Source organism: Balaenoptera physalus (assembly GCF_965194825.1).
Source record: "Balaenoptera physalus genome assembly, chromosome: 2".
Lineage (NCBI taxonomy): Eukaryota > Metazoa > Chordata > Mammalia > Artiodactyla > Balaenopteridae > Balaenoptera > Balaenoptera physalus.
This window is the reverse complement of record NC_138883.1, coordinates 121,961,553-121,985,015: the sequence shown is the minus strand read 5'-3', so window position 1 is coordinate 121,985,015 and position 23,463 is coordinate 121,961,553. Positions and strand designations below refer to the sequence as shown.

The following is a 23,463-nucleotide window of genomic DNA, read 5'->3' as shown; positions in this document are numbered from 1 at the left end:
GGAGAGGTCAGGGAAGACTTCCTGTAGGAAGTGGAAGTTGAGCTGAGTCATAAAAGACTCAGACGAGATGTGGAAAAGCATTACACATGGAGGAAAGAGCTTGTGCCCAACAAAGCCTGGAGGCAAGAAAGAGCATGCTGTGTCTGGGGACCTATCTGTAAGAAAGGCGGGGATGCCATAAGGCTTTCAATGCTAGGCCAAGAAGCTTAGATTTCAGCCCCAGAGATGCAGTCCAGCGTGGTGGTTAAAGCTCAGACCTCAGAGCTTGATTCACATCCCAGCAGAACCCTGGTGCAAGTTATGTAACCTCTCTGTGCCTCAGTGTCCTCATGTGTAAAATGGGGATAACAGTAGAACCTATGTCATAGGGTTGTTACACCTGTAGAGTCCTCAGGGTAATGCCAGGCACATGATGGGTACTACTTAGTGAAAGAACAAAAACAGGCTGTATAGGTATGAGGAGGATATCCCAGGGGAAAGGCCCAGTCAATTGGGGTTTTTAGAAAGGTCATGCTGGCCCCAGGTATAGGGAATAGGCCCAGCCTTGTGACAGGGAGACCAGCTAAGGTTTCCCAGAGAAGGGTGGTGGGGCATGGGTCAGGGGGTAGGATTTGAGCCCTTCTGAGGCTTTGGTGATCTGGGACAGATCTAAGTGGGGAACCCAGAATCTTAAGTTAACGATGGAATCTTTGGCATCGGCAGGCAGGGGCAAGTGGAAAGAGAGGTGAGGGCGGGCAACAGCTAACCCTCTTACCTCTTTTCACAACCTGTGCACAATCCCTGGCCAACAGGGTATGTGGACGTGGGGCTGATCCCAGCCGGTGCTCGCGAGATCCGCATCGAGGAGGTGGCCGAGGCCGCCAACTTCCTGGCCCTACGCAGCGAGGACCCGGATAAGTACTTCCTCAACGGTGGGTGGATCATCCAGTGGAACGGGGACTACCAGGTGGCGGGGACCACCTTCACATATGCACGCACAGGCAACTGGGAGAACCTCACATCCCCTGGTCCCACCGACGAGCCTATCTGGATCCAGGTGACTGCCTCCTGGGGCCCAGGCTGGGGAGGAGCAGAGGTGGAATCCGTGGTTCCCGCCCGCATGGCAGGAGCGAGCCCTGGGACAGTCACAGAGTCCGGCTCTGGGCCTGGCCCTACTGCTGGGGCCTCTGCCTCGGTTTCCCCATCACTAGAATGGCTCCATGGTATAGCCCCAGGTCCCAGAGGTGGCTGAGGTTGGCTCCTTTAGGATGGGTGGCAGGTCTGGGCAGAGGGAGAGGACACCTCATGCTCACGGGCCCCCCACCCCGGCCTGCCCCAGCTCCTGTTCCAGGAGAGCAACCCTGGGGTGCGCTACGAGTACATCATCCACAGGGAGGCGGACGGCCATAGCCAGATCCAGCCGCCTGAGTTCTCCTGGCACTATGGGCCCTGGACCAAGTGCACAGTCACCTGTGGCACAGGTGAGGAGAGCAGTGGGCACAGCTACTGCCCAGCAGGGCCTTTGTCTCTGGGCACTGTTGCCTGGCTTTAGCCTCTGGCTCATTGCTTATTTGCTGGGCTGCTGTGAACTTGGAATGCTGCTTCTGGGCCTCAGTTCCCCCATCTATATAATGGGGCTAGCAATGGCCCCATCTCATAGGTCCACTGGGAGAGTAAACAAGGTGAGGCAGGCACAGCACGTGGCGCTTGGCGAGCTCTCAGTGCGTCTCCCCCAGAGAGGCACCAGCTGCCTCTCCCTCTTCTCACTGCTCAGCTCTGGCAAGTCCTGTGCCCGTGGTTCTGCCCCATATCTGGGATCTGACCCCTTCATCCTCCCAGAGCCTTACCTGCATCTCCGTCAGGATAAGCTCCTTCCTCTCCTCTAGCTCCCGCCACAGACAGGCTTCCCCGGGCCTCCCTCCTCCTTGGTGCCCTCCCACCCTTCCTGGGAGGCCCAGAGCCTGACACTCCTGGGCTGCTGGCCCAGGAGGGCTTCCCCAGTGAGAAGGGGGAGGGGGAAGGGAGAGAAGGAGGAGGGGCAGGGGAGAGAAAGAAGTGGGGGGGAGGATGGAGTAGGACCGGGACAGGGAGGAGGGAGGTGGGACGTGACACGGATCTCCCCACCCAAACTCTGAGCCTCTTAGCCCAATGGCCCATTCACCACATTTACTTATTTCTTTAAACTCTTTATAGAATGTGTAACAATTTGACTAACTCTCACTCTCCCCTCCCTGTGGCTTCTTCAGTCTCCCTTCCCCTCCCCCTCCCCCTCAGTGTCCAGGGGTCTCAGTATCAGGAATCTGGGACAGAGACATTTGAACATTCCTTGAAATGCTATTATGATGACAAATGAACACTGACCCACTAAAGCTGGGCAGGAATCTTCAAAAGCTATTAAAAGCATCCTATCCCGTATGAGTTAAGTTTACAAATGTGAAAACAAATACATCTGATGAACCAGACACTGGGGAATTGTCTTTCAGCAAATCGGTGGCTTCCCACGTGGACAGAATAGGAATGTGTTGAGTGGCAAGTGGCAGGATCCTGACGAGTGGTAGCTGGAGCAGATAAGGGTTTACTTGTCTTCGGCAGTAAGAACCCCCAGGGAGGGTGCATAGTCCAAGCTGGCTGGATGGCCTGCCGTGTTTTTAGGGACCACTCTCAGCCCCACCTTCCCCTCATGCGTGTCACAAGATGGCACCCTTTGCCCAGGCTTCTTGCTGGCAAGAAGAAGAAGGGGCAAAGGGCTGACTCTTGGGAAGGACTTGTGTCTTTTTCTCCCTGGCACGACTGTGTCCCAGACCCCCTAGCTGCCTGGGAACTACAGTGGGGAGTGTTTTCAGCAGGTCCCATTGTTACCTTGAACAAACCCTGCATTCTATTAGGAAGGAAGGAGGCGGGTGGAGGGGAGACTGGAGGCTCAGGGCAGGGGTGAGTCCCGCTTCTATGCCATGGGGGGAGCAGGGTGAAGGCAGAGCCTATTGGAGTTGGTCCTGCCACTGGGCCTCAGCAGGTGGTGTGGGGTGCGTGTGGCGAGGGAAGAGCACAGCTCTGCAAGGGCGCAGAGGCAGGCGATGGCAGGGGGAGTGAAGGACAGGAACAGTGACAAAGCGAGTGCCAGGGCAGGGGGTGGGGAGGGCTGTGAGGCTGGAGAGGAATGCCTGACTGGGAGGTCTGATGGATTTCTTCTCCAGAATTTCTGGGCACTGATCCTATTGGGAGGAGTGTAGACACTGGAGGTGGTGCTGGGCCGTGGTTGGATTTGGCACTGGTTGCGCTCTTACCATGTGCCAGGTATGGGCTGAGCCTGCACATCCGTGAGCACGTTATCCTCACACCTGACCTTCAAGGCAGGTGTTATTGTTACTCCCATTTACAGATGAAGACTTGAGGTTCAGAGAGGCCAAGTGAGCTGCCCAGGCCTCCCAGCTAGGAAGCTGTGGGGCTAGACCCCCCGCGCACCGAACCTGCACACTCTGCTGCCTCCCTAGGGGTGGGGGTGAAGGCCGGAGGACAGTGAGGAGGGGGCGGTGGGGGCCTGCCTTCATCCTGACAGAGGCGGTGAGGCCCTGTTCTGGAAGGGGTCTGAGCAGAGTGGGGTGTAGCTGTGTCTTTGGGTGCCGCGTGGCTCAGGCAGGGGGCGCCCTGAGTGCCGGGCCCAGGCTGAGCCCCCATGGCCTCCCAGGGATGCAGAGGCAGAGCGCGCGCTGCGTGGAACGGCAGGCGGGGCCCGTGGACGAGAGGCACTGTGAGCCCCTGGGCCGGCCCGATGACCGTCAGAGGAAGTGCAGCGAGGAGCCCTGCCCCGCCCGGTGAGCCCACCGGGCGCCTGACTCCCAGGTGTCCCTCAGGGGGCGCCCCTGGGAGGAGCAGAGGGAGCTGGGCTCTTAGCCTTTCTCCCCAAGGCTGAAGCCCCAGCCCCTGGTTGCCCGTGACCTCAGCCTGGGCCTGGGTTCCCCCTCAATAGCCAGCATCAGCCAGGGACGTGCCTGATCGCTCGCACTTGGGTCCCTGGATGTGGACACAGGCCTTGGGTCTTGCCCAGGTCCCCCAGGGGTGAAGGTGGCAGCAGCAAGGGGGACTGTGCCCTGTCACTGGGCTGTGGGGGCCAGGGGGCCATCCCAGGCTTGGAGCTCTGGGGAATCGTCCCCTGGGCTTAGGCCCAACCCTCCCTGAACCCCGAGTGCCTGGGAGTCCAGGTGGCTGCACGCTGATGCTGCCCTTGTGCCCCCCACAGGTGGTGGGCAGGTGAGTGGCAGCTGTGCTCCAGCTCCTGCGGGCCTGGGGGGCTCTCCCGCCGGGCCGTGCTCTGCATCCACAGCGTGGGGCTGGATGAGCAGAGCGCCCTGGAGCCACCTGCCTGTGAACACCTGCCCCGGCCCCCTGCCGAAACCCCTTGCAACCGCAATGTGCCCTGTCCGGCCACCTGGGCCGTGGGGAACTGGTCTGAGGTGAGCAGCAGGATGGGAGGGGGCCCGGAGGGGGCCTGCCCCCAGCTCTGCCATCGGTCTTGGGCTACAGGGAGGCAGAGACAGCCTTTGGGGAGCCCTTACTGCCGGGCACCGTGGTGGGAGGGGCCTGGGGCATTCCAGGTCCGGCCCCATCCCCAAAGCCTCAGGGGCTGGGATGCCCTGGCCAGCCATGGCCACAAGTCATGGTCTCGAGCTGGTCAGGGCGAGAGAGGGCTGGCTGGGGCCCTGTACACTGACATTGAGCAGTGAGCAGGGTACCTTGCTAGGCCCCAGCTTCCCCTGGCCCTGAGTCCCTCACCCTGGCCTTCCCTTTAGTGCTCTGTGACATGCGGCCCAGGCACTCAGCACCGAAGCATCCTCTGCACCAATGACACTGGTGTCCCCTGCGATGAGGACCAGCAGCCGGCAAGCGAGGCCGCCTGCCTTCTGCCGCCCTGCCCGAGGGCCCTGGACGTGCTGGGCCCCGAAGGCTCAGGCAGCGGCTCCTCCAGCCGCGAGCTCTTCAATGAGGTCGACTTCATTCCTCACCGCCCAGCCCCACGCCCTCCGCCCCCCTCATCACCCAAGCCGGCTGGCATGGGCAATGCCATCGGGGAGGAGGACCCTGAGCTGGGCCCGCCGGGGCCCGTGTTCGTTGACGACTTCTACTATGACTACAATTTCATTAACTTCCATGAGAACCTGTCCTACGGGCCCTTCGGGGAGCCTGACGCAGACCCGGCGGGCACAGGGGGTTGGATGCCCCCGCCCCCGAGCAGTCCTGCTGAGCCTCCTGTGGGCACCCCCACGCCTGCCACAGAGCCTTCCGGGCCTGAGGATGAGGGGGCGCTGGGAGACTGGTCCCCTGCTCCTTGGCCCAGCCAGGCTGGCCATTCCCCACCCCCACCCTCGGAGCAGACCCCTGGGAACTCCTTGGTCAATTTCTTATTTGAGGAAGATGCCCCCATTGGAGCCCCAGACCTTGGGCTCCCCAGCTTGCCTTGGCCCCCGACTCCAGTCAGCATGGAGACGCCTGCTGCCCCTGGGAGCCAGAACAAGTTCCTGGGAGGGGAGGACAGCCACAGCCAGCCGCCCCCTCCCTGGTGGGAGAGGACCAACGAGGTTTCCGAGGACAGCGAGGAAGCCTTGGGCCGCAGAGCGCCCCAAAGACCCAGCCCCACGCTGCCCGCCTTGTCCTCCATCAGCACCTCCCACTCCTCTCCTAGTCCCGACACAGTAGAGCTGTGGACGAGTGGCACCTTGGCCTGGGAACCAGCGCTGGAGGGTGGCCTGGGGCCTGTGGGCAAGGAGCTGTGGCCCACCGTTGGGGGCGCTCCTCCCCCTCCTCCCACCGCCAGTCTGCCAGACACTCAGGGTACAGACAGCGCCCTGGAGCCCGGGACTCCCACCCTTTCAACCCCAGACCTGGCTCTACGCGACCTGCAGACCCTGGCGATGCCGGGAACCTTCCTTCTGAAGGCTCCGACCGGCCTAGGGCACACGCCTTGGGTGACTGCCCTGAGCCTGGGGCCCTTGGGCCAGCCTGAGTCCCCCAGCCCTGAGACGCCCCCAAGCCCTGTGCCGCTGTCCATACCAGCTCAGGACAGTCCGGCCAACGGCAGCCGAGCCCCTGGGCCTCTGGACCCCAGCTCAGCAGAGGAGGAACCCCCCGTAGACCTGCTGCCCGTCAGGAATGCCAGCTGGCAAGTGGGGAACTGGAGTGAGGCAAGTGGTGCAGGGGTCGAGGTGGGCCGGGGGTTGAGCAGGACCTCACTAACTTGGTCTCTTCATCTGAAAATGAGCAAAGCAGGATATAAGCCTTGTCTGTCCAGCCTCCTGGGTGGGTGGGGATTAGGGAACTGACAGCCCGTGGTGGGTGGAGGCTCTGTGAGGTGGGAGGAACTTTGCCCCAGCTCAGTCATACTGCCCTCCATGTGCCCCTGGGGCTGGTCTGCCCCATTGGGCCTCAGTTTCTCTTCTGAGCAGTAGGGTGGGGCAAGGGGGCCTGTATCCCTGGGGTCCCCAGAGGCTCATTCCTGAGTAGCGCAGGGGGCCGCTGGGAGGGCAGGGCAGGCACAAATGAGGGGCAGCCAGGGGGAACGGCCCTCTCATACTCTGGCTTGCATGCTTCCAGGAACAGGGAGCTCACCCCAGGCAGCTGTGTCAGTGGGGAAGCCTCCTCCCATGGTCCCCAGGCCCGGCGGGGCTCAGCCTGGCTCCTCCAGGTGCAGTGCAGTTCCTTGCCACCTGGTTCTCCCCTCAGGGCTCCACCTGCTTTGTCGGGCCTGTGAGGGTCTGAACTGCATGGCAAGAAGCTGCCCTGTGTCCCCCACCCCACCCCAACGTCCCCAGGTTGTCACCGTAGGGGAAGTGAGCTGCTTCTATTCAGATCCCTAGTTTTGGTGTGGGAGGGACAGGTTGAGGCCCAGCGAGGAACCCAGACTTCCTTCCCAAGTGATTCTGGGAAGCAGTGAGCCTTGTCAGCACAGCCGGGCCACCTCACGTGTGTCTCCTGTAGCAGGGACAGTTGGTTGCCAGGGGATTTGACTTTTCATGGTCTCCTGGGGAGGCGGGCGGAGGAGCCCATTTTGCAGACGAGTTAACTGAGGCACTGGCGGGTCCCTCTCACCTGGCTTGGGGGCTGCAGGGTGCAGGGATCTGCCCGGCCCTCATGGCCACTGCGTCCCCTGCCCCCAGTGCTCCACCACCTGCGGTCTGGGTGCCGTCTGGAGGCCCGTGCGCTGCAGCTCTGGCCGAGAGGAGGACTGCACTCCCGCTGCCCGGCCCCAACCCGCCCGCCGCTGCCACCTGCGGCCCTGCGCTGCCTGGCACACGGGCAGCTGGAGTAAGGTGCGTGAGGGAGAAGGCGGGCAGCATCGGGGCGTGGGGTGGAGCTCTGGGGCCCGTGGCCTGTGTTTGGGGTCAGCCATAGCCACCGGGGGGGGCTCTGTGTTGCACATCTTTGTTCTCTAATTTCTAGCCTCTGGGATCATTCCATCTGTGTGGTTCAGCCTGCCCCACGCCCCTTCTCTCCCTGGCTGCATCCTTTTCTCTCCTTTCTGTCACCCTCGGGATTTCACTTTCTCCTTTGTTCCACTCTTTCTCCATCTGTCCCATTCCGGGGCAGCCCCTGGCCATGCCGCCCGCCGCCCAGGGCTGGTCAGCCATGGCTTCTCCCTGGGGCCCTTAAGGGACTTGCCGCAGGTGGGGGTGAGAGTGCCCAGCGCTCGCCCTGCCACAGCCCTCACCGTGTCCTCGTGTGCACGCACGTGGTGGTGGTGTGTCCACACGCGGGACCCTCGGCCTCCAGTGCTCCCGCAGCTGTGGCGGGGGTTCCTCCGTGCGGGACGTGCAGTGTGTGGACACACGGGACCTCCAGCCGCTCCGGCCCTTCCACTGCCAGCCGGGGCCTGCCAAGCCGCCTGCCCGCCGGCCCTGCAGGGCCCAGCCCTGCCTCAGCTGGTACATCTCTTCCTGGAGGGAGGTGAGGCCTGAGGGTCTGGGATGGGAGCGGGGGTGTCCTCAGAGCCTAGCAGCGCCCAGACCCCTTCCCCTGCCCTCCTAGTGCTCCGAGGCCTGCGGCGGTGGTGAGCAGCAGCGTCTGGTGACCTGCCCAGAGCCGGGCCTCTGTGAGGAGGCGCTGAGACCCAACAGCACACGGCCTTGCAACACGCACCCCTGTACGCAGTGGGTGGTGGGGCCCTGGGGCCAGGTGAGCAAGCGCGGGGTTCTGTGCGGGGAGGACATGCAGAGGGGGGACTCGTGTCAGCTGGCATCCATCAGACCTTTGTTCACGTAGGGAGTTGGTGAGTGTGTCCTGTATGCCAGGCTCTCTGTGGTCCCTGCAGATACAGTGGTGGCCAGATGAGGTCCCCGCCCTGCTGAAGCTTACAGCCTGCCAGGGAGACAGACTAAAAAAAAGGGACGTGCGCTGTGATGTCAGGGAAGGCCTTCTGAGGAGGGGACTTCAGAGTGAGACTGGAGGGGTTTGTGATGTGAAGGAGAGGCATACGGGGAGCAGCAAATGCAGAGTCCTGGGGCAGGAGTGACAGGCACAGGGTGTTCAGGAGACTAAGCGAAGACCAGACTGGTGGAGGGGGTACAGGAGTGGCCGGTGAGGCCTCAGCTGGGCAGGACTCTTCCTGCCAGGCCTGTTTGGGAATCTCAGGCCTTGTCCCACTGGCTGCTGAGGGACCCTGGGCAGGTTGCGTTACCTCGCCAGGCCTCTGTCTTCTCATCTGTAAAGTGGGGTTGTGAGCATTAGATGAAGTCACACAGTGAGGCACTTAGCACAGGGCCTGGCACGATGTTGGCACAGATTAAATTTATTTTTAGGGCTTTTTAAAAACATCAGACCCCAACTGATAAGAACAAAGCGTGACTTGGGATGGTGGGCCCTGTTTGAGAAACCTTCTCTCCCTTCCTTCTTCTGCCCATGGGCTGCAGCAGGTCCTCCAGCCCCGGAGCCACTGCCCAGGCCTCTCAGGCATGTCCCATCCCGTGTGAGGGGCTGGCAGCTTTCCCCTCCGCTCTGCAGATGCAGTTCCTGCAAGCGAACACCTAGTGGCCTCTGGGGACAGGACCAACCCTCTGAGGAGGCTGGAGAGTTGGGGCTGGGAACCATGAGCTAGGCTTCCTGGAGAAGGCAGCCGCTGCCCTGGGGACGCCCCGGGACGCCCCCCTGCAGGGCCGGCTAAGAGGATGCTCACTGCTCCCGTGCTCCCCACAGTGCTCAGCCCCCTGCGGCGGCGGCGTCCAGCGGCGCCTGGTCAAGTGCGTCAACACCCAGACTGGGCTGCCTGAGGAAGACAGTGACCAGTGTGGCCACGAGGCCTGGCCTGAGAGCTCCCGGCCGTGCGGCACCCAGGACTGTGAGCTCACTGAGCCACCGCGTGAGTGCTCCAGCCGACTGTCTGCTGGGGGGCGGGGGAGGGCGGGGTGGGCGGTGGGGAGAGGGAGAGTCATGGAACCGTCCCCCTGCAGCACTGGCTGACCGACGGGGAGCCACGCAGAGGCCGGGGCCGTGCTGGGCTCAGAGCCACGGGGAGTCCAGCCCCGCAGGCAGCTTTCTTTAGCTCAGGGGAGGAGTGGAGGCCCCCAGGCTGCTGTGTGACCTCGGGCAAGCTCTTTTCCCTTCTGGGTCTCAGTTACCCCCTGTTCCCAGAGTGAGGCCAGGGATGTTCCTGAGTGTGTGGAGCTCAGGCCTGGGTGAGCCCCCGGCCCCAGCTCCAGCCCGTCCATTTCCTGGCCAGAGGAGGACTGCCCAGAGTGAGCAGTGTAACCGCAGGAAGGGGTCTCCCGCCTAGGGTCCTGCTAGCTCCCAGCAGCTGGTGGCTTCCTGGCCAGCTGGGTCCTAGAGGAAGAGCCTGTGGCAGAGGTGGCTCTGGACATAGACACACACACACACACGCACACGCTTCCTTCCTGCAGCCCAGCCACCCCCAGCAGTGCTGAGCACAGGAAACTGGCCCTGGAGTCACACCTGGCCTCCCCTCACCAGCTCTATGGTCTTGGGCTCCACTTCCCTGTCTTGCGCATAAAGGGGCAGACAACCCCCATCCTCATAAATGAGGCCTTGGAGTGAAGAGCCCAGGAAGTGCCCAGGGAAGGCTGGCGTCTTCCTCTCCCTCGTGGACACTATCATCTCCCATCGTGAGGTCAGGAAGAATGCCTAGGGCTACCTTTGTCAGTCAGGAGAATCCAGCAGCTCCTATGCCTGTCAGCTGTCTGACTCCTGCCCCTAGGACAGAGCCGCCCTAGGACAGAGTCCTTGGCCCTCAGCTGGCACCCGGGGCCTCCAGGGACCTGCCCCAGTCTGCATTCTGTACCAGTGACTGGCTCCTTGGCAGCCCTTGGGCAAGCCCGGACTAGCCACTGCCATGCCTTGCTGGCCATACCACTGGCAGGGGTAGCCTTCCTGCCCCAAATCCCATTACCTCAGGCCCAGCAGAAATTCCACCCACCCCAAGCGCCCTGCCCTCAGCATTCACCCAGCAAGCACCTCCATGCCTCCTGCACACAGCCCCAAGGTAGCTGCTGGCACCCAAGCGAGGAGTTTAAGGATAGAGGCCAGCCAAGGAAGTGACTTGCATGCCGAGACCCTGGAGTCCCCAGGATGTTTTGATGATCTGTGGGGCTGCGTGGCAGGACGTTTGGAAAGCCTGGAAACTTGGTCATCACGGTGAGGCAGCTGACATAGCACGGCCACATCCGTTTGCCTGTGGAGGTGGGGTTACTGGCAGAGGAGGGAACTGGGGGCCCCTTGAGAAGTTAAGAAACTTGCCTGAGGTCACACAGTGGGAGCAGGATGCAGGTCTGCAGATGCGTAGGTTAGAGCTGCTGCTCAGAGCCAGGGTGGAGGAGGCTGCCTGCTGCCTCATGCCTTCTGCCGGGCCCCAGGGATGTCCCAGGGACGGGGCTGCCAGTTGCCCTCCTGCTTCTCCTCCCCTGGGAAGTCTGCTGAAGTGAGAGGGCCAGGCGGCAGCTGGGGGCTGTCACAGGCAGCGGGAGCAAGGCCAGGAGGCTGGAAGCAAGCCACATCCCAAAATAGCTCTGATAAGCACAGGGCAGGAGGGCCCGCCAGGCCTCAGCCCCGGGCAGGAAGCCTCCCTCTGTCCCTCCTCAGGAGGCCTGGGTCCTGCTGACGGGCTGATGGCCCAGGCCACACCTGCTCTCTCAGGGCCTCGGTGCCTGGCCTGGCTGATGGGGCTGTTCTGGTGTGTGACCCGCAAGCTGAAGCTGAGTACAGCCCATGGCTGCATGGGGCAGGGAGGTCTGGCAGGACAGATGCATTTGGGCAGGGGGTGGGGGGCAGAGGCCACTGTAGGCTGGCAGGAGGCACCTGGGACTTCCGTTGTGTGCCAGGTCCTGTCAGGTCTCACAGGGTCAGGGACCGAGAGGGGTGGCAGGCTCTTTGGCTTCTCGTGAGCACCTGAGGCAGTCAGGGCTGGGGTCTCGGGGCCTTTCCTCTGGAAACCTGAGCCCAGCAGGGCCAGTTCTCCAGTCCTGGAGGTGGGGGCCTAGGCCAAGGGCAGGTGGGACAGGACAGCAGCTGGAGAGCTATAACTCAGGCCTAGGGGAGCCCCTCCAGAAACAGGAGACCGATGCTCTGGGGGTGGCTGCAGGTCTCCTTAAGGCTGCTGGGGGGCAGGGAGACGGCCCAGGTAAAATCTCAGGGAAGCCCCTCCACCCTGGGTGCAGGTGGGAGGAGGGCGGTGGTTCCGGTGCCTGCCTGCTGGTCCTGACCCGCCCCCTCCAGCCCTAGGCTGCGAGCGCGATCGCCTGTCCTTCGGTTTCTGCGAGACGCTGCGCCTGCTGGGCCGCTGCCAGCTGCCCACCGTCCGCACCCAGTGCTGCCGCTCCTGTCCCCCACCCGGCCGTGGTGCCCCCTCCCGCGGCCATCAGCGGGTCGCCCGCCGCTGACCCGCACCCCGGCCCCCCGCGGCCAGGATGCACAGACAGACCGATGCACGGACCTCAGCGCCCAGCAGGACCTCAGCGCCCAGCACGGGCTGCGGTGGAGCCCCGCCCCTCGCGCCCTAATGGTGCTAACCCGGCCCCCGACAGTGGCAGGCTGGGGACCCTTACCCCTCAGAAAAGGTATTTTTTTATTCTAACAGTTTGCCTAACATTTATTATTGTTATTGTTATACATAAACAGGCATCTACCGTTTCGAAGTACAGCTTGGCTTCCTCTTGGATTGGGGGAATTTCAAGTCAGAAACTACACCTCTGCTGCAGCAGACAGCATCTTTCCATCTGCTCCTCTGGGAGGCCCACAGGGGAGAAGGGAGCAGAGCCCATGTGGGCAGGAAGGCCTGAGGGAGCAGAGCGGAGGAGGGCTTCCTAGAGGCGGTGTGTGCAGGGCTTCAGACGGCTGGGTAACAGGCGGCAGGAGCGTTTTCTGGGCACCAGGCGCAGCCTGGCAGAGGCCTGGGGGTGCTGGTCCCTACTCACAATCCTTCCACACCTCCACTTCATGCCCCCTGCCCAGGCCCCCCAGCCCTTTCCCCTGTGTCCCCACTCTGCGGTCTTCAGAGACTTGTGTTTCACAGGGATTGAGCCACACGCCCTTAGAGGAGCAAGGCCCATCTGGTCACCAGCAGGGACTGCCCCCTGGAATGAACCCTATGGACACATCCCCGTCCCCCTCTGCTTCATCTGTTAACTCTTAACTCTATCTGCACCAAGGGGGTGGAGGGAGGAGCAGTCTGGCCAGACACACCCTTCTTGGCCCCCACTTGTCCCTCTCTTTCATCTTCTCTGTACTCAGGGGTGGGGCTGGGCCGGTCGAGGCCAGGACGTATGGTGGCTTCTTCCTCGCTGACAATCCCAGGCGCTGGGCTCTTGCTACACTGACAGGTGGTCCCGCTCCCCAGCACCTGCCACGCCAGCCCTTCCCTGCCTGCCACACTTAGTTCCATGGAGTCAGTCTGTGTGCTTTGAAGGTGTCCTGGGCCCTGGTGAGGGGTGAGGAGGCCGGAGAAGGCTAGACACTGTCTCCAGGAAGTGACCTGTGCAGGCTCCAGCCCTTACCTCTGGCCATGAGCCTTGGACTTGACCGTTTTACAATCTGCTCACAAGTCCTACTCCTGGAAGGGGTTTATCCCTTTTCTCCAAATGGGGGACCACCACTCTCATTCTATTCTACAGTATCTGCCATTCAGACTGTGATGTGAATGGTGGTTCTGGAGCTGTGCGTGTGGTGGCTACTCACAGCTTGGGTGTGTGTGTTGGGGGCAGGGGGGGGATAGAAAATCACTCCTTGGGGATTGAGACCAAGAAACAGTATCAGAGGCTGAAGGAATCAGCAAGTGTGTCTGTCCCAGGGCTGGCCCCTCCAAGGGTTAGAAGGGTGCTGGAGTGCCCAGCTCTCCCATTTCCCATTCTCTGATCACATGTCACACTCTATTTAATCATCAACACACTCCATGGGGCTGCAGTGAGTACCCCATTTTCAGATGAGAAGCCCAAGGCTCTGAGAGGGAGGTGACTGGCACAAGGGCATATGCCCTGACTACACAGGCCTCAAGCTCCCATCATCTCCTGCTCTGAGCTCTGGGCCATCTCCAGCAGCTGACCCCTCTGACCAGGTAGGAAGATGGCCTGAGCAGGCCCCACGGTAGCTTTGCACAGAGAGCAGTCTGGGGCTTGCGTGAGTCCAAGCGTCACCGCACTGTCTGAGGGTGGAGGGGTGTCAGGCTTGCTTCCTGTCTGTCTGCAGCAGCCCGGCTGGCCAAAGGAGGCCCTGGAGACCCATGCTGTGAGTAATGGCTTCCTAGGGATTTGCACTGTCACAAGAGCAACCCCTTACAAGGGAGCAGGGCCTCTACTTGCTGGCCCCTGACCCACACACTGAGCAGGGGCTAGCACTGGGGTCCCAGTCACAGCTATGCCAGTGCTGTGTGCTGTGACCTCAGGAACCCCCAGCCTCACTGAATCCGTGTCCCAGGAGGATACAGACTCACCAGCCTGCTCTGTCTGGGAATTCTCCCTGGAGCCCCCCACCACCCCCCTACCAGCTGTCACACTGTGGAAAGACATTTGGTCTTAATCATTCTCGTGTTTTTCCGATGATGGGGGGTGCGGGGAGTGGTGTCCCCAGTGGCAGCTGGGCCTGAGCTGTCAGCCTAGGCAGGAGGCAAACAACCCATGACTCAGGCAGGGCACGTCACAGCTGGTGGAAGGAGGGGTGCCTGCCACCCTGTGGCTGGGGGTTGCTCCGGACACAGGGAACTCTAGCTCCTGGCTCTCGGCCGAACCCAGTGCCCCCAGCCCTCACCTGCAGCTTGGCCATGGCTTCAAGGGCCTCCCAGGCATTGTCCCACCTGCCCAGAGCAAACCAAAGACAGGGATGCAGAAACACCCAGCTGGGAGGTCGAGAGCACCCCCCCCGGCCCCCCGCCGCCCCCAACCATAAGCCCTGAGGCACCTTCGAGCCCTTGGGGCTGAGTCCCATCACAAGTGACTGTAACTGCATTTCAAACCAGAACATTATACAAATTAGTTTATTTTGCCTTTTAGTATGACAATTCCAAAATTTAACTTGAAGATAAGCACAGAAGCTGCTGTGACATAAAAGGAAAGAAAGAGTCACTTGGCAATGCCCCGAGTCCTCCACTGCTGGCATCCAGCCTCCTGCCTGCAAGGACGGCCCCAGGCATGCCCAGCTGCCCAGAACACAGGCAGAAAGGCAACACCGTGCAAAGTGAGGAGTAGGGATTTGTGCAGTAATACATTTAGTTTAAAAAAAAATGTTTAAAAAAAGGACTGGCTATTTGCCTAGAGTACTTCCTATATCAATATAATGTAGAAACCAGAATTGTTCCCAGCACTCAACAGTCTTGGCTGCTGTCGGACAGCTGTCAGCATGACTGCAAGTAGCACCGAGGCTACCTGGGGTAAGAAGTGGGCCCATGCATACGTAAGGGGAAGTCAGTGATGGTCAAGGCCAGAGGTCAGAGATGGCACAGAGGTGAAGAGCGATTCCGGAGGCTCAGGTTTACATAAATACACACAAAGGAGTCGTGCACACAGAAGAACTTGTTATATAAAATAGATGTACATAATCTAGAAAACCTTGATAAAAATAGCCTATAAAAATATAAACTGTAGTGAAAATATACAAAAGTATTAACAAATGTTCAACCCACACAAAACAGCTCACCAACCTGAAAGCTGGCAGTTCCCACCCACCTGGTGTGATGAGCGCGGCTCCCCTTGGCCATGGTGTGTGCGCCTGGGAAGCAGGCTGGAGGCTGCCCCACCCCAGGCTAGCGCCTATCAGAAGGGCCCTCCCCATGGGACCAGCGGGGGAGGCACTGGAGGGTACAGAGCAGCTCTTTCCTCAACAGCACAAGGAGAGGGGAAGCGTTGGCTCAAAATAGTGGGACCAAACCCTACGGTTCTGGAGGAAGGAATCAGCTCCATTCCTGCCCCAGTCTGGGATCGGGCCAAGCATTCCCTCTCCCACCCTCTAGACACCTAGCGCTTTATTCCAGAGAGGAGAACCTCCTAGCAAGGGTTCCTGGTCCACTTCCTCCACGACCTCTCTCTGCTCTCCCGTGCCCACTGCCTGACCACTGATGCTAACAGCCTGGAAATACTAACACGCCACCACCACTCAGGGCACGGCTGACACCAGCCACACAGCTGGTCCCTGGGCCCAATTCAGGTGCTTTTAAGATGAGTCTTTTCAAGGCAGAACAGACAAAACAAGCTTATTCCTAAAGGCAGCATTTTAGCCCACAGGACATAGCAGTTCCAGGGGGAAATCAGCTTGGAAACTAAAGTCTCAAGGAAGCTGGAGCTGACCTGTGGGGCCCCAACCCCATTCTACTGCACCTCCTGGGCTGCTGGCCACTAGGCTGACAGCAGGTGTGGTAGGTGGGGGCCGGGAGGCGGTCTCCAGCAGCCCCAGTGGTCCTGCAGGGGTCTGTGCAGAGTGGCGAGGCTGCAGCCCAAATCACAAGGCAACTTCCTGAAAACGGCAGGCCTCAAACAGCTGCTCCCAAAGACCAAAACGATGATAAAATACATTTTTGACACCTGAAAACAGACAAAGGCTTTTGGCTACATACAGAGGCCAGCTCCCTGTACACAGTGAGAAATCAAATTAACCAGCTTAACCAAAGACAGAAAAGTTGAGCTTAGTCTAGTATGCTGAAATGCCATCTTAGCTATGATACTGCTAGAAGGTTGACAGAAAAAAAAAAAAAAATGCTTATGAAAAAAGTGCTGCTTCAAATTACACTGCTTCAATAGTCTGTGTTTTGTATCAACTAAGGATTATTTCCAATTTTTTCCAAGTAGTGTAAAAAAATCCATTTAAAATTTTCTTTCCTATTTGAGTAATACTGTCCCGGAAACATTCTCTCATATCTACACATCAGGGATGGTCCACAGAGTGATTAAGCAAAAATAACCTTCCTTGTGCAAAGCCTCTTTCCAGGCCTTCAAAAAGGTAGTGCTCTAAGTCCCAGAATTACCTAGGCAGCCTCACATACTGGGAGCAATGGTGACCCCACTGGGGAGGACAGCTGCTGAGAACAAGGATGCCGCCCAGTGGCAGCGGGGAGGGGACGCGTCTGGGAGGGCTCACCAAAGCTTTGACCTCAAGTGAAGGCTTCCCAGCCCAGGCCCTGGCAGCCGGCCTCCTGCCATCCCAGCCAGACACACTGGCTGTTCCCGAGGAAGCCACAGTTTCCAGCTGCCCAACGGCATTCACTCTGCAGCTGCACCGTTGCCCTGCAAAGCACCCCCAGAAAAGCTTCCTCCATCCCCTCAACCAAGGCCGGCCCAAGGGTGGGCCTGCTTTGTAGGACGATGATGCACAGTTCCCTTGGAGTCACATCCACACGTGTACAAGGAACCAAGGGTCAACTCTCAGGTGGAAAGAGGAGCTGTGCACAGAGCCTCGTGGAGCCATGCGGACAGGAGCGAGCGTGTGGTGTCTGGAGAGCCAGGCCCTCCCCCAGCAGGTTGGGAGTTACTATTTGAAAGGCTGTGCATGGAAGGGCAAAAGCTATCCCAGAAATGGGGCACGGCCAGCACCTTGAAGCCACCAGCAGAAGGTCTGTGGGCTTTCTATAGGCCGTTTCTGAAAAAGGGATGTGCTTGCTTTCCTGAGGAAGTCCCTTTATTCACACCAACCTTATGCCACCCAAAGCAGTCAGACTCTGGCCCAGGAGTGTGTGAAGTGCAGTGGGCATCCTCCACAGCAACTGTTTAAACAATTGCCCACGACGGCCCACTACGTACAGGAGATACCACAAGGGGAGATGGCCCACGTAAGGTTTTCTAAGCACAGAGTCACCAACAAAGCTGACAGATGCTGTAAATAGGCTCTTGAAAATTGCCAGCTATAAGCCTAGTGATGCACTGATCAGGCGGAAAGCATGACGGGATACGAGTAACCACGTGCCATGGCATGAAGATGGCTGTAAACAGATTAGACCCCCACCCCGAGTGGAAATGAGAAAGTGCAGTGTGGCTTTGGACATCTGCCCAGCAGACTTCCAGAGACCATGGATGTTACATTCTGGCTTTGAAATGAGCAGAAACATCTCTGCAGTTCACCCTTTTGGCACACTTTGGTTGTGAAGGCAAGAAGAGCAGCGTCCCGGGGTGGGAGTGGGGTGGCACTCAGGAGTCCTCCTCCTCGTCGCTGACCAGCTCACCCTTGTCAGGGCTGGTGTCCCGTTCACGCAGGAAGTCCTCCCGGATGGCCTCCAGCTCCGTCAGCTCCAGCCGGACCTTCTCCAAGTGGTAGGTGCGCCGGTTCCGGATCTGGCGCAGGGGGAATGGGTTCAGGTCCCCAAAGGAGATACCGATCAGCTTCCTGGCAGGACACAGCACAGAGACAGAGCATCAGGGGGGCTCAGGCGAGAGCTCACACACAGCACTCTTATCAGCCCAGCCTGGAGGCCTGGGGGTGTGGGGAGGCGGACCCCGGACACCACGCTGAGGGCCTGATGTAGATATGTCACTCGGAGGCCAGCGCTCATGCAGAGGCTGCAGGGGCAGGCCCCGAACGCCGGCCTGGATCCAGATGCCAGCTCCACCACGCACTCCCCATGTGACGCAGAACAGGGAAAGTTACCCCCCTTTCCAGCCCCCAATTCCTCATCTGTACATTGAGATAAAAGCGGTGCTGCCTCCTGGGCATGGGGCTACTCGAGTTCCCGCCCGTGAGCACAAGGACGGGGTCTGGCACTTGCTCAGCAATGGTGGGGGCCACATGCCTCTGAGTCCTCGGAACCAGCATGAGGCCTGGCACAGCGTGCGCTCAGAAAGGCTCCGTCACTGGACGGACTGATGGGGAGTGAATGGATGCACGGACGCCCAAGCAAACCTGGGGATAACTGTCAGACTCAGTGGTGTGACAGGTGTCAAGACGCAGTCTACGGAGAAACGTGCAGTTTGTGGGTTTCGTACTATCCCCAGGTCAAGGCACCCATCTACAGTAAATATTTTAAAATCACGGTACCCTGCCCCTAACCACTGGCCAGTGGTTTAATAAAAACAGGACTAGAAAGTGCCCAAGGCCTGGCTAAGGGCTTCCAGCACTAATCACGGCAGCCACAGCCGTCTGGTGTTGTCACAGAAGCCGGTTCCTCGCACACTAAGCCCCCGCCTCCCTTCTGCAGGCCCCAGCAGCAGGGATCTAAGGCCTGATACTCTTGCAGACCCAGGAGAGGCTGTGATGAAACAGAAATGTCACAGGACTTCCTCCCCGACTGTCAGAAAACAAACCATTTGCCCCTGCTACTCCTCCATCACGTGAGGTGCTTTACTGTAAAGTGTACATGCCCTTAGCATCCCTCCCTCTTATATATATTTTTTAATTTTATTTATTTATTTTATTTATTTGGCTGCACCAGGTCTTAGCTGTGGCATGCGGGATCTAGTTCCCTGACCGGGGATCGAACCCGGGCCCCCTGCACTGGGACCATGGAGTCTTAGCCACTGGACCACCAGGGAAGTCCCTCCCTCTTCTATTTTTAAACACTCACACCTTAGACATGCTTCACTCCAAGCCAGAGGATGCTCCTGCCAGGAGGTAAAGGGTCAGAAAGGCTGGCTTTAAGAGCTGAGCTCCCCAGAGCATGTTCTAGAACTCGTGAGCGGAAAGGCCTGCTCAGTGTGGGTCTCTGTGAAACAAAATGCTGGCTGGGGACTGGGAACCAGGCCTGCATGACCAGCCCCTGTTCTCCGACAGCTATTAGTCACAGGCTCCATACACCTGAAATCCAAGTGTCCAGGCCCTTCCTTGCTACAGAAAGCACTGAATTAGATTGATACTGTCCGCTGCCTCCGTCAGGCAGCCACTATCAGCGCAGGCTGGGGCAGCACGGGGGACTACACACCACTCTGCCTTGGGCCTGGCAGGTGCAGTCAAGAGATGAGAAAGTGCCCTGTGTCAGCTACGTTCAGAAGACAACGCCTGGCGCATGAGAGACCCCGGAAGGTCCTGATTCAGAGACGGGTCTAATCTTGTTGCACCGCACTCCTGCCCATGTCTCACTCAGAGTCGCCTGCCTCCTCCCCACAGAACCAATCAGGGCGCTGCAGGTCGACGCTCCTTGGAACCGCTAGTCTGGGGAGTTTATTAAAATACTGGGGCCCCAGTCCAGAGGTGGGGCCAGGGCATCTGCAGTCCTAACAACACCCACAGGTGATCCCGCCGCACAGGGAACTCTGGGTCCAGTGGACGCAGACTTCCTGCGGCAAACTGACGGGAAACTGCACGAAAGCCACTCACCAGGTGGCGCTGCAGGAGTGCGCAGGACGGACCGTATCCCAGCTCTGCCTGTGACAGTAGAGGGACTACCGCCAGGCCCACCACCCCTTGCGTCTCTGCCACCCGGCAGCACTGACAACCCACACAAAACTGTTAGGGGCTGAGCAGGATGCCCTCCACACGCATCAGCTGCTGGAGTGAAGTTCACTGAACGCCACTCTTGTCATCCTGACCTGATGTGAGATTAACAAATGCTCTCAAGGTTCACCCCAGGACTCAGCATCAATCTTTCACAGGCAAACATTATTCTTGGATATCCTATTATTGTTGATATAGCAATAAGCCTGAAAACATCTTAAAAATCCACTTCCCAAGTAAAAGATCCTAACGATAGTGGTGACATCCAAGGAAGCCAGATATGGCCTCAGCCAGCACCTTCTCCCAGCGTCCACCTCCCTGGTCCCTTGGCCTCACTCAAGAGAACCACAGGGGAATGGTCTTCCTTCCCCTCTCTCCGGCCCCACACGCTCTCCGGCCACAAGACTCCTGCAGCACCAGAGCCCTCAGCCCCTCCTGGCTGACCAGAGGCCTGGATGCTGCCCAACCGCCTCTCACTACATCAGCCAAGGAGAGAAGCCCTCCCTCCCCGTCAAGTAAGCATCATGGGGGGGCAACTGGTGTTTGTCAAGTAAGTTGTCACCCATCAGCGGATCAAGGAATCAATTTAGTGAGTCATGACGAGCATTTTAAATATGCAATATACAGTGTATTTAGAAAGTATATCAGAGGGTACAGCACAAATCTTTGGCAAGCACTGGAACTATTTCAACAAATTCTTTTGTTTCAGTTATATACACTCCAGTATGTGTGTCCTAGGTTGTGAGATAAAACGTTCTTATTATGGGTGGCAGTCAACAGAGTTTGAAAAACATTAATAAGCTCCAAATGTTTCTCAGTGAAAGGACTCCTGTGGTTTTCAAGAGGCCACAAGTCTGCTGCAGGGGTCCATTCCCGTGCAGTATGGGCAGCTCCCAGCACCTCGGCACACTGAACGTTAGCGCTGCCTCAGCGGTTCGCAGGGACGTGCGCCCTCACTTGCCCAATCAGCAGCAGGTCCACAGAAATCCCCTGGAGAACCCAGCCTTGGTCATCAGGGCCAGAGCAGCTGCCAACTGTAGTTCAGGGGACACATGGACAACGAGGGTGTCTCAGAACAGGCAAAAAGTGTGCGGCTGGGGAGCGAGGGGAGGAAGAGATTCCTGAACGCTCGGCTGCCCAGGCCAGAAAGCCAGGGGACTTCGAAGTTCAAATTCCTTCTCCACCCCCGTCAATTTGCCCCCTTTTCTATCTCTGGGGGCACCTCGCTGCAGGCTGCCACCTCTCTCACCGGGACCCCCTGGTCTCCCACTGCCAGTCCTGCTCGAACCTTACGTGCCCTTCTGGTGTCTAACCCTGCAGGGACTTCCCAACACTCAGGATGAAGCACAAGGTGCTGGGCAGAGTCTACTAGGGCCTTAACAGCCCAGCTCTGCACCAGCCCGGCCTCGATCCCTGCCACGCCAGACCCACCCTGGCCGAGCCACTGCGGCACTTCCCCTAAACACGCTGTGTGCCCACAGCCCTGCGAGCACACGGCTCCTGAGTCCCTCTGCCCGGGCTGCCCACTCCCCACCACCCCTGCCTGGCCCAGGTCACGCGGCCTTCCTCCAGCACTTGCCCCGTCCCTGGGCTTCCTCCAACACAGCTCTGAGCAAACCACACCGTAACACTTCCCCACAAGTTCTTCAAGGACAGGGCCTGTTCCTCATCTACCATCCTCAGTGCCTGGCAGAGGGCTCGCCGTGTGGTTGATACTCAGCAAGTGCTCACTAGACAAATAATGTGCTTTGGTTGCTGGGATTTATGTTTGTTGAATAAAGGATAAAAGCATCTTTCATCTTAGTTCCTCCCTAGTCTCTGGAGGCCGCTGGGTGTTCCCACTCCTTTCCCCCTTTTCCCTGGGAGGAAGCGCCCTCTCTCACCGCCGCACACCTGGGAAGGCTCTGGGTTTGAGACGGCCGGGACAGTCTGTTCTCAAGGAAGCAGAGGTCAGGATCCCCGCCCTCCTGGACGTCTGGGGATTCCCCCAAGGACTCACCTAGCATCAAGGATAGTGCGAGTGAAGTAACGGAGATACTTGAATATGGACATTGAATCTTGCAATTTCAGGATCTCCTCTTCCTTGTATTTAAAAAGTGCCAGGGCAAAGCGGAAGATAACCTGTGGAAAGGACAGGGAAATCTATGAGAAGAGAAGCACCGTGGCTCCAGGCACCGGCTCCAGGGATGGAAGGCCTCCCTGGGCCCTGGGAGCAGCCTGCACGGCCTGCCGTGGGGCAGACACTTGACCTGAGGTGCAATTTCCACTAGTGCCTTTCTTAATAGAAAAAAGTTTTCAACTCTTTGGTGGTTTTCAGCAACACTTCAGCCCAAACCAAAAATTTCCTTAAGGAGTAGAATCTTTGTGGAATCCTTCCACATTTAGCTCACATTTCTAGTCAATAAGCTATATAGAACTAGAAATAATTTTTAAATTAAATCAAAACCAGGGTCCTCTGATTCTGAAACTCTTAGAAAGCTCCACCTCCAGAGGCAGTTTTTAATCTCACCTACTGAAACTAGGGTCTGAATTTCTGACTTCTGAATATGGTGAAAGAAAATAAATTTTTTCTTTTTTTCTTTTTTTTTTTTTTTTTTTACTGATTTATTTCTGGGTCACTGTGTTGAGGCCAGAGGGAATGGACTCCTGGTGGTCCTGCAAGTTCAAGCAGCTTTGGAACAAACTGCTTCGCCCACATGTAAGGGCACTGGCTGGCTTGCACTAACCTGAACTTTCTCTTATTTAGAAAACAATATTTACAGAGTTTAAATAGATTATCTTTCTCTTAACATCCCTACCTGTGGCCCAATAGGGAACACTGTTTAAGCCCTGGTTGAGAATTCTTTTCAATAATGACAGACTAGATTAAAAAGTTGATAATGTACTGTACTGGACAGAGTGTGGGGTAATATACACACTCAAACTTTGCTGATGGGAGTAGAAATTGGTAAGGCCCTTCTGCAGGGCAATTTGGCATTCTCAATGAAAACTACAGGGTCCTTTGATTGTGGATTTACCCTGGACCTAGCACTTCACTTCTAGGACTAAACCTATAGATGCACTTGCACTTATAGAAAGACAATTATAAGGAGTCATGGCAGCACAGTTTGAAGTGGCAAGAGACTGGAAACAATGTAAGTGTCCATCATAAGGGGACTGTTATGTAAATTTCTGGTTCATCTGTAGAAGGAGATACTATGCAGAGTTTAGAAAAAAAAAAAGAGCCAGATCTATATGCCCTGATATGAAACTATCACCAATAAATAATAAATTAAAAAAACATATTTTAGATATACATAAAATACCTTGAAAAAAAGATACAGTACATTGAGAAGAACGGCTAGGAGACTGGGGATCTCTTTTCTACTGCACGCCCTTAGTTATCTGATTTGAGTTCATCATGTGTTACTCACAAACTGATTTTTTTAAAACATACAGCAGACTGGGTGGGATGCTTGTGGGCAGTATGGCTCTGAAGTTGGCCCTCTGAGTCTGCCCCTGATCCTCTGTTTACTCTGGGCCTCTACCTCCTCATCTATACAATGGGGATAAAACCGCCATCTGTTTGACAGAAGTTGAGGCTCAGACTGCAAACCATCAAAGCCCCCATGCCTGGCACAGGGTTTGGCAGAGACTCAATGTTTCTGATAAACG

The 23,463-nt window shown here is 58.0% G+C and overlaps 2 protein-coding genes across 7 annotated transcripts in view; one reads left to right on the top strand and one right to left on the bottom strand.

Annotated features, from left to right (window-relative positions):
- Positions 1-12,110, top strand: part of ADAMTS7 (ADAM metallopeptidase with thrombospondin type 1 motif 7) — a 71,371-nt gene extending 59,261 nt beyond the window's left edge. The window contains exons 15-24 of the mRNA XM_082450773.1: positions 792-1,036; positions 1,319-1,460; positions 3,665-3,791; positions 4,217-4,430; positions 4,767-6,155; positions 7,128-7,280; positions 7,741-7,914; positions 7,996-8,142; positions 9,160-9,322; positions 11,689-12,110. Of these exons, the coding sequence (XP_082306899.1) occupies positions 792-1,036; positions 1,319-1,460; positions 3,665-3,791; positions 4,217-4,430; positions 4,767-6,155; positions 7,128-7,280; positions 7,741-7,914; positions 7,996-8,142; positions 9,160-9,322; positions 11,689-11,852 (2,918 nt within the window). The 3' untranslated portion in view covers positions 11,853-12,110. The remainder of the gene's footprint in view (positions 1-791; positions 1,037-1,318; positions 1,461-3,664; positions 3,792-4,216; positions 4,431-4,766; positions 6,156-7,127; positions 7,281-7,740; positions 7,915-7,995; positions 8,143-9,159; positions 9,323-11,688) is intronic.
- Positions 12,111-14,408: 2,298 nt separating this feature from the next.
- TBC1D2B (TBC1 domain family member 2B) overlaps positions 14,409-23,463 on the bottom strand; it is an 86,968-nt gene continuing 77,913 nt past the window's right edge. For 3 of the 6 annotated variants that reach the window (XM_082450782.1, XM_082450783.1, XM_082450785.1), the window contains 2 exons: positions 21,809-21,930; positions 14,409-17,769 (listed from right to left, as the gene is read on the bottom strand). In XM_082450782.1, the coding sequence (XP_082306908.1) occupies positions 17,574-17,769; positions 21,809-21,930 (318 nt within the window). In that variant the 3' untranslated portion in view covers positions 14,409-17,573. The other 3 variants (XR_014260872.1, XM_082450784.1, XR_014260871.1) reach the window with 2 other exon arrangements.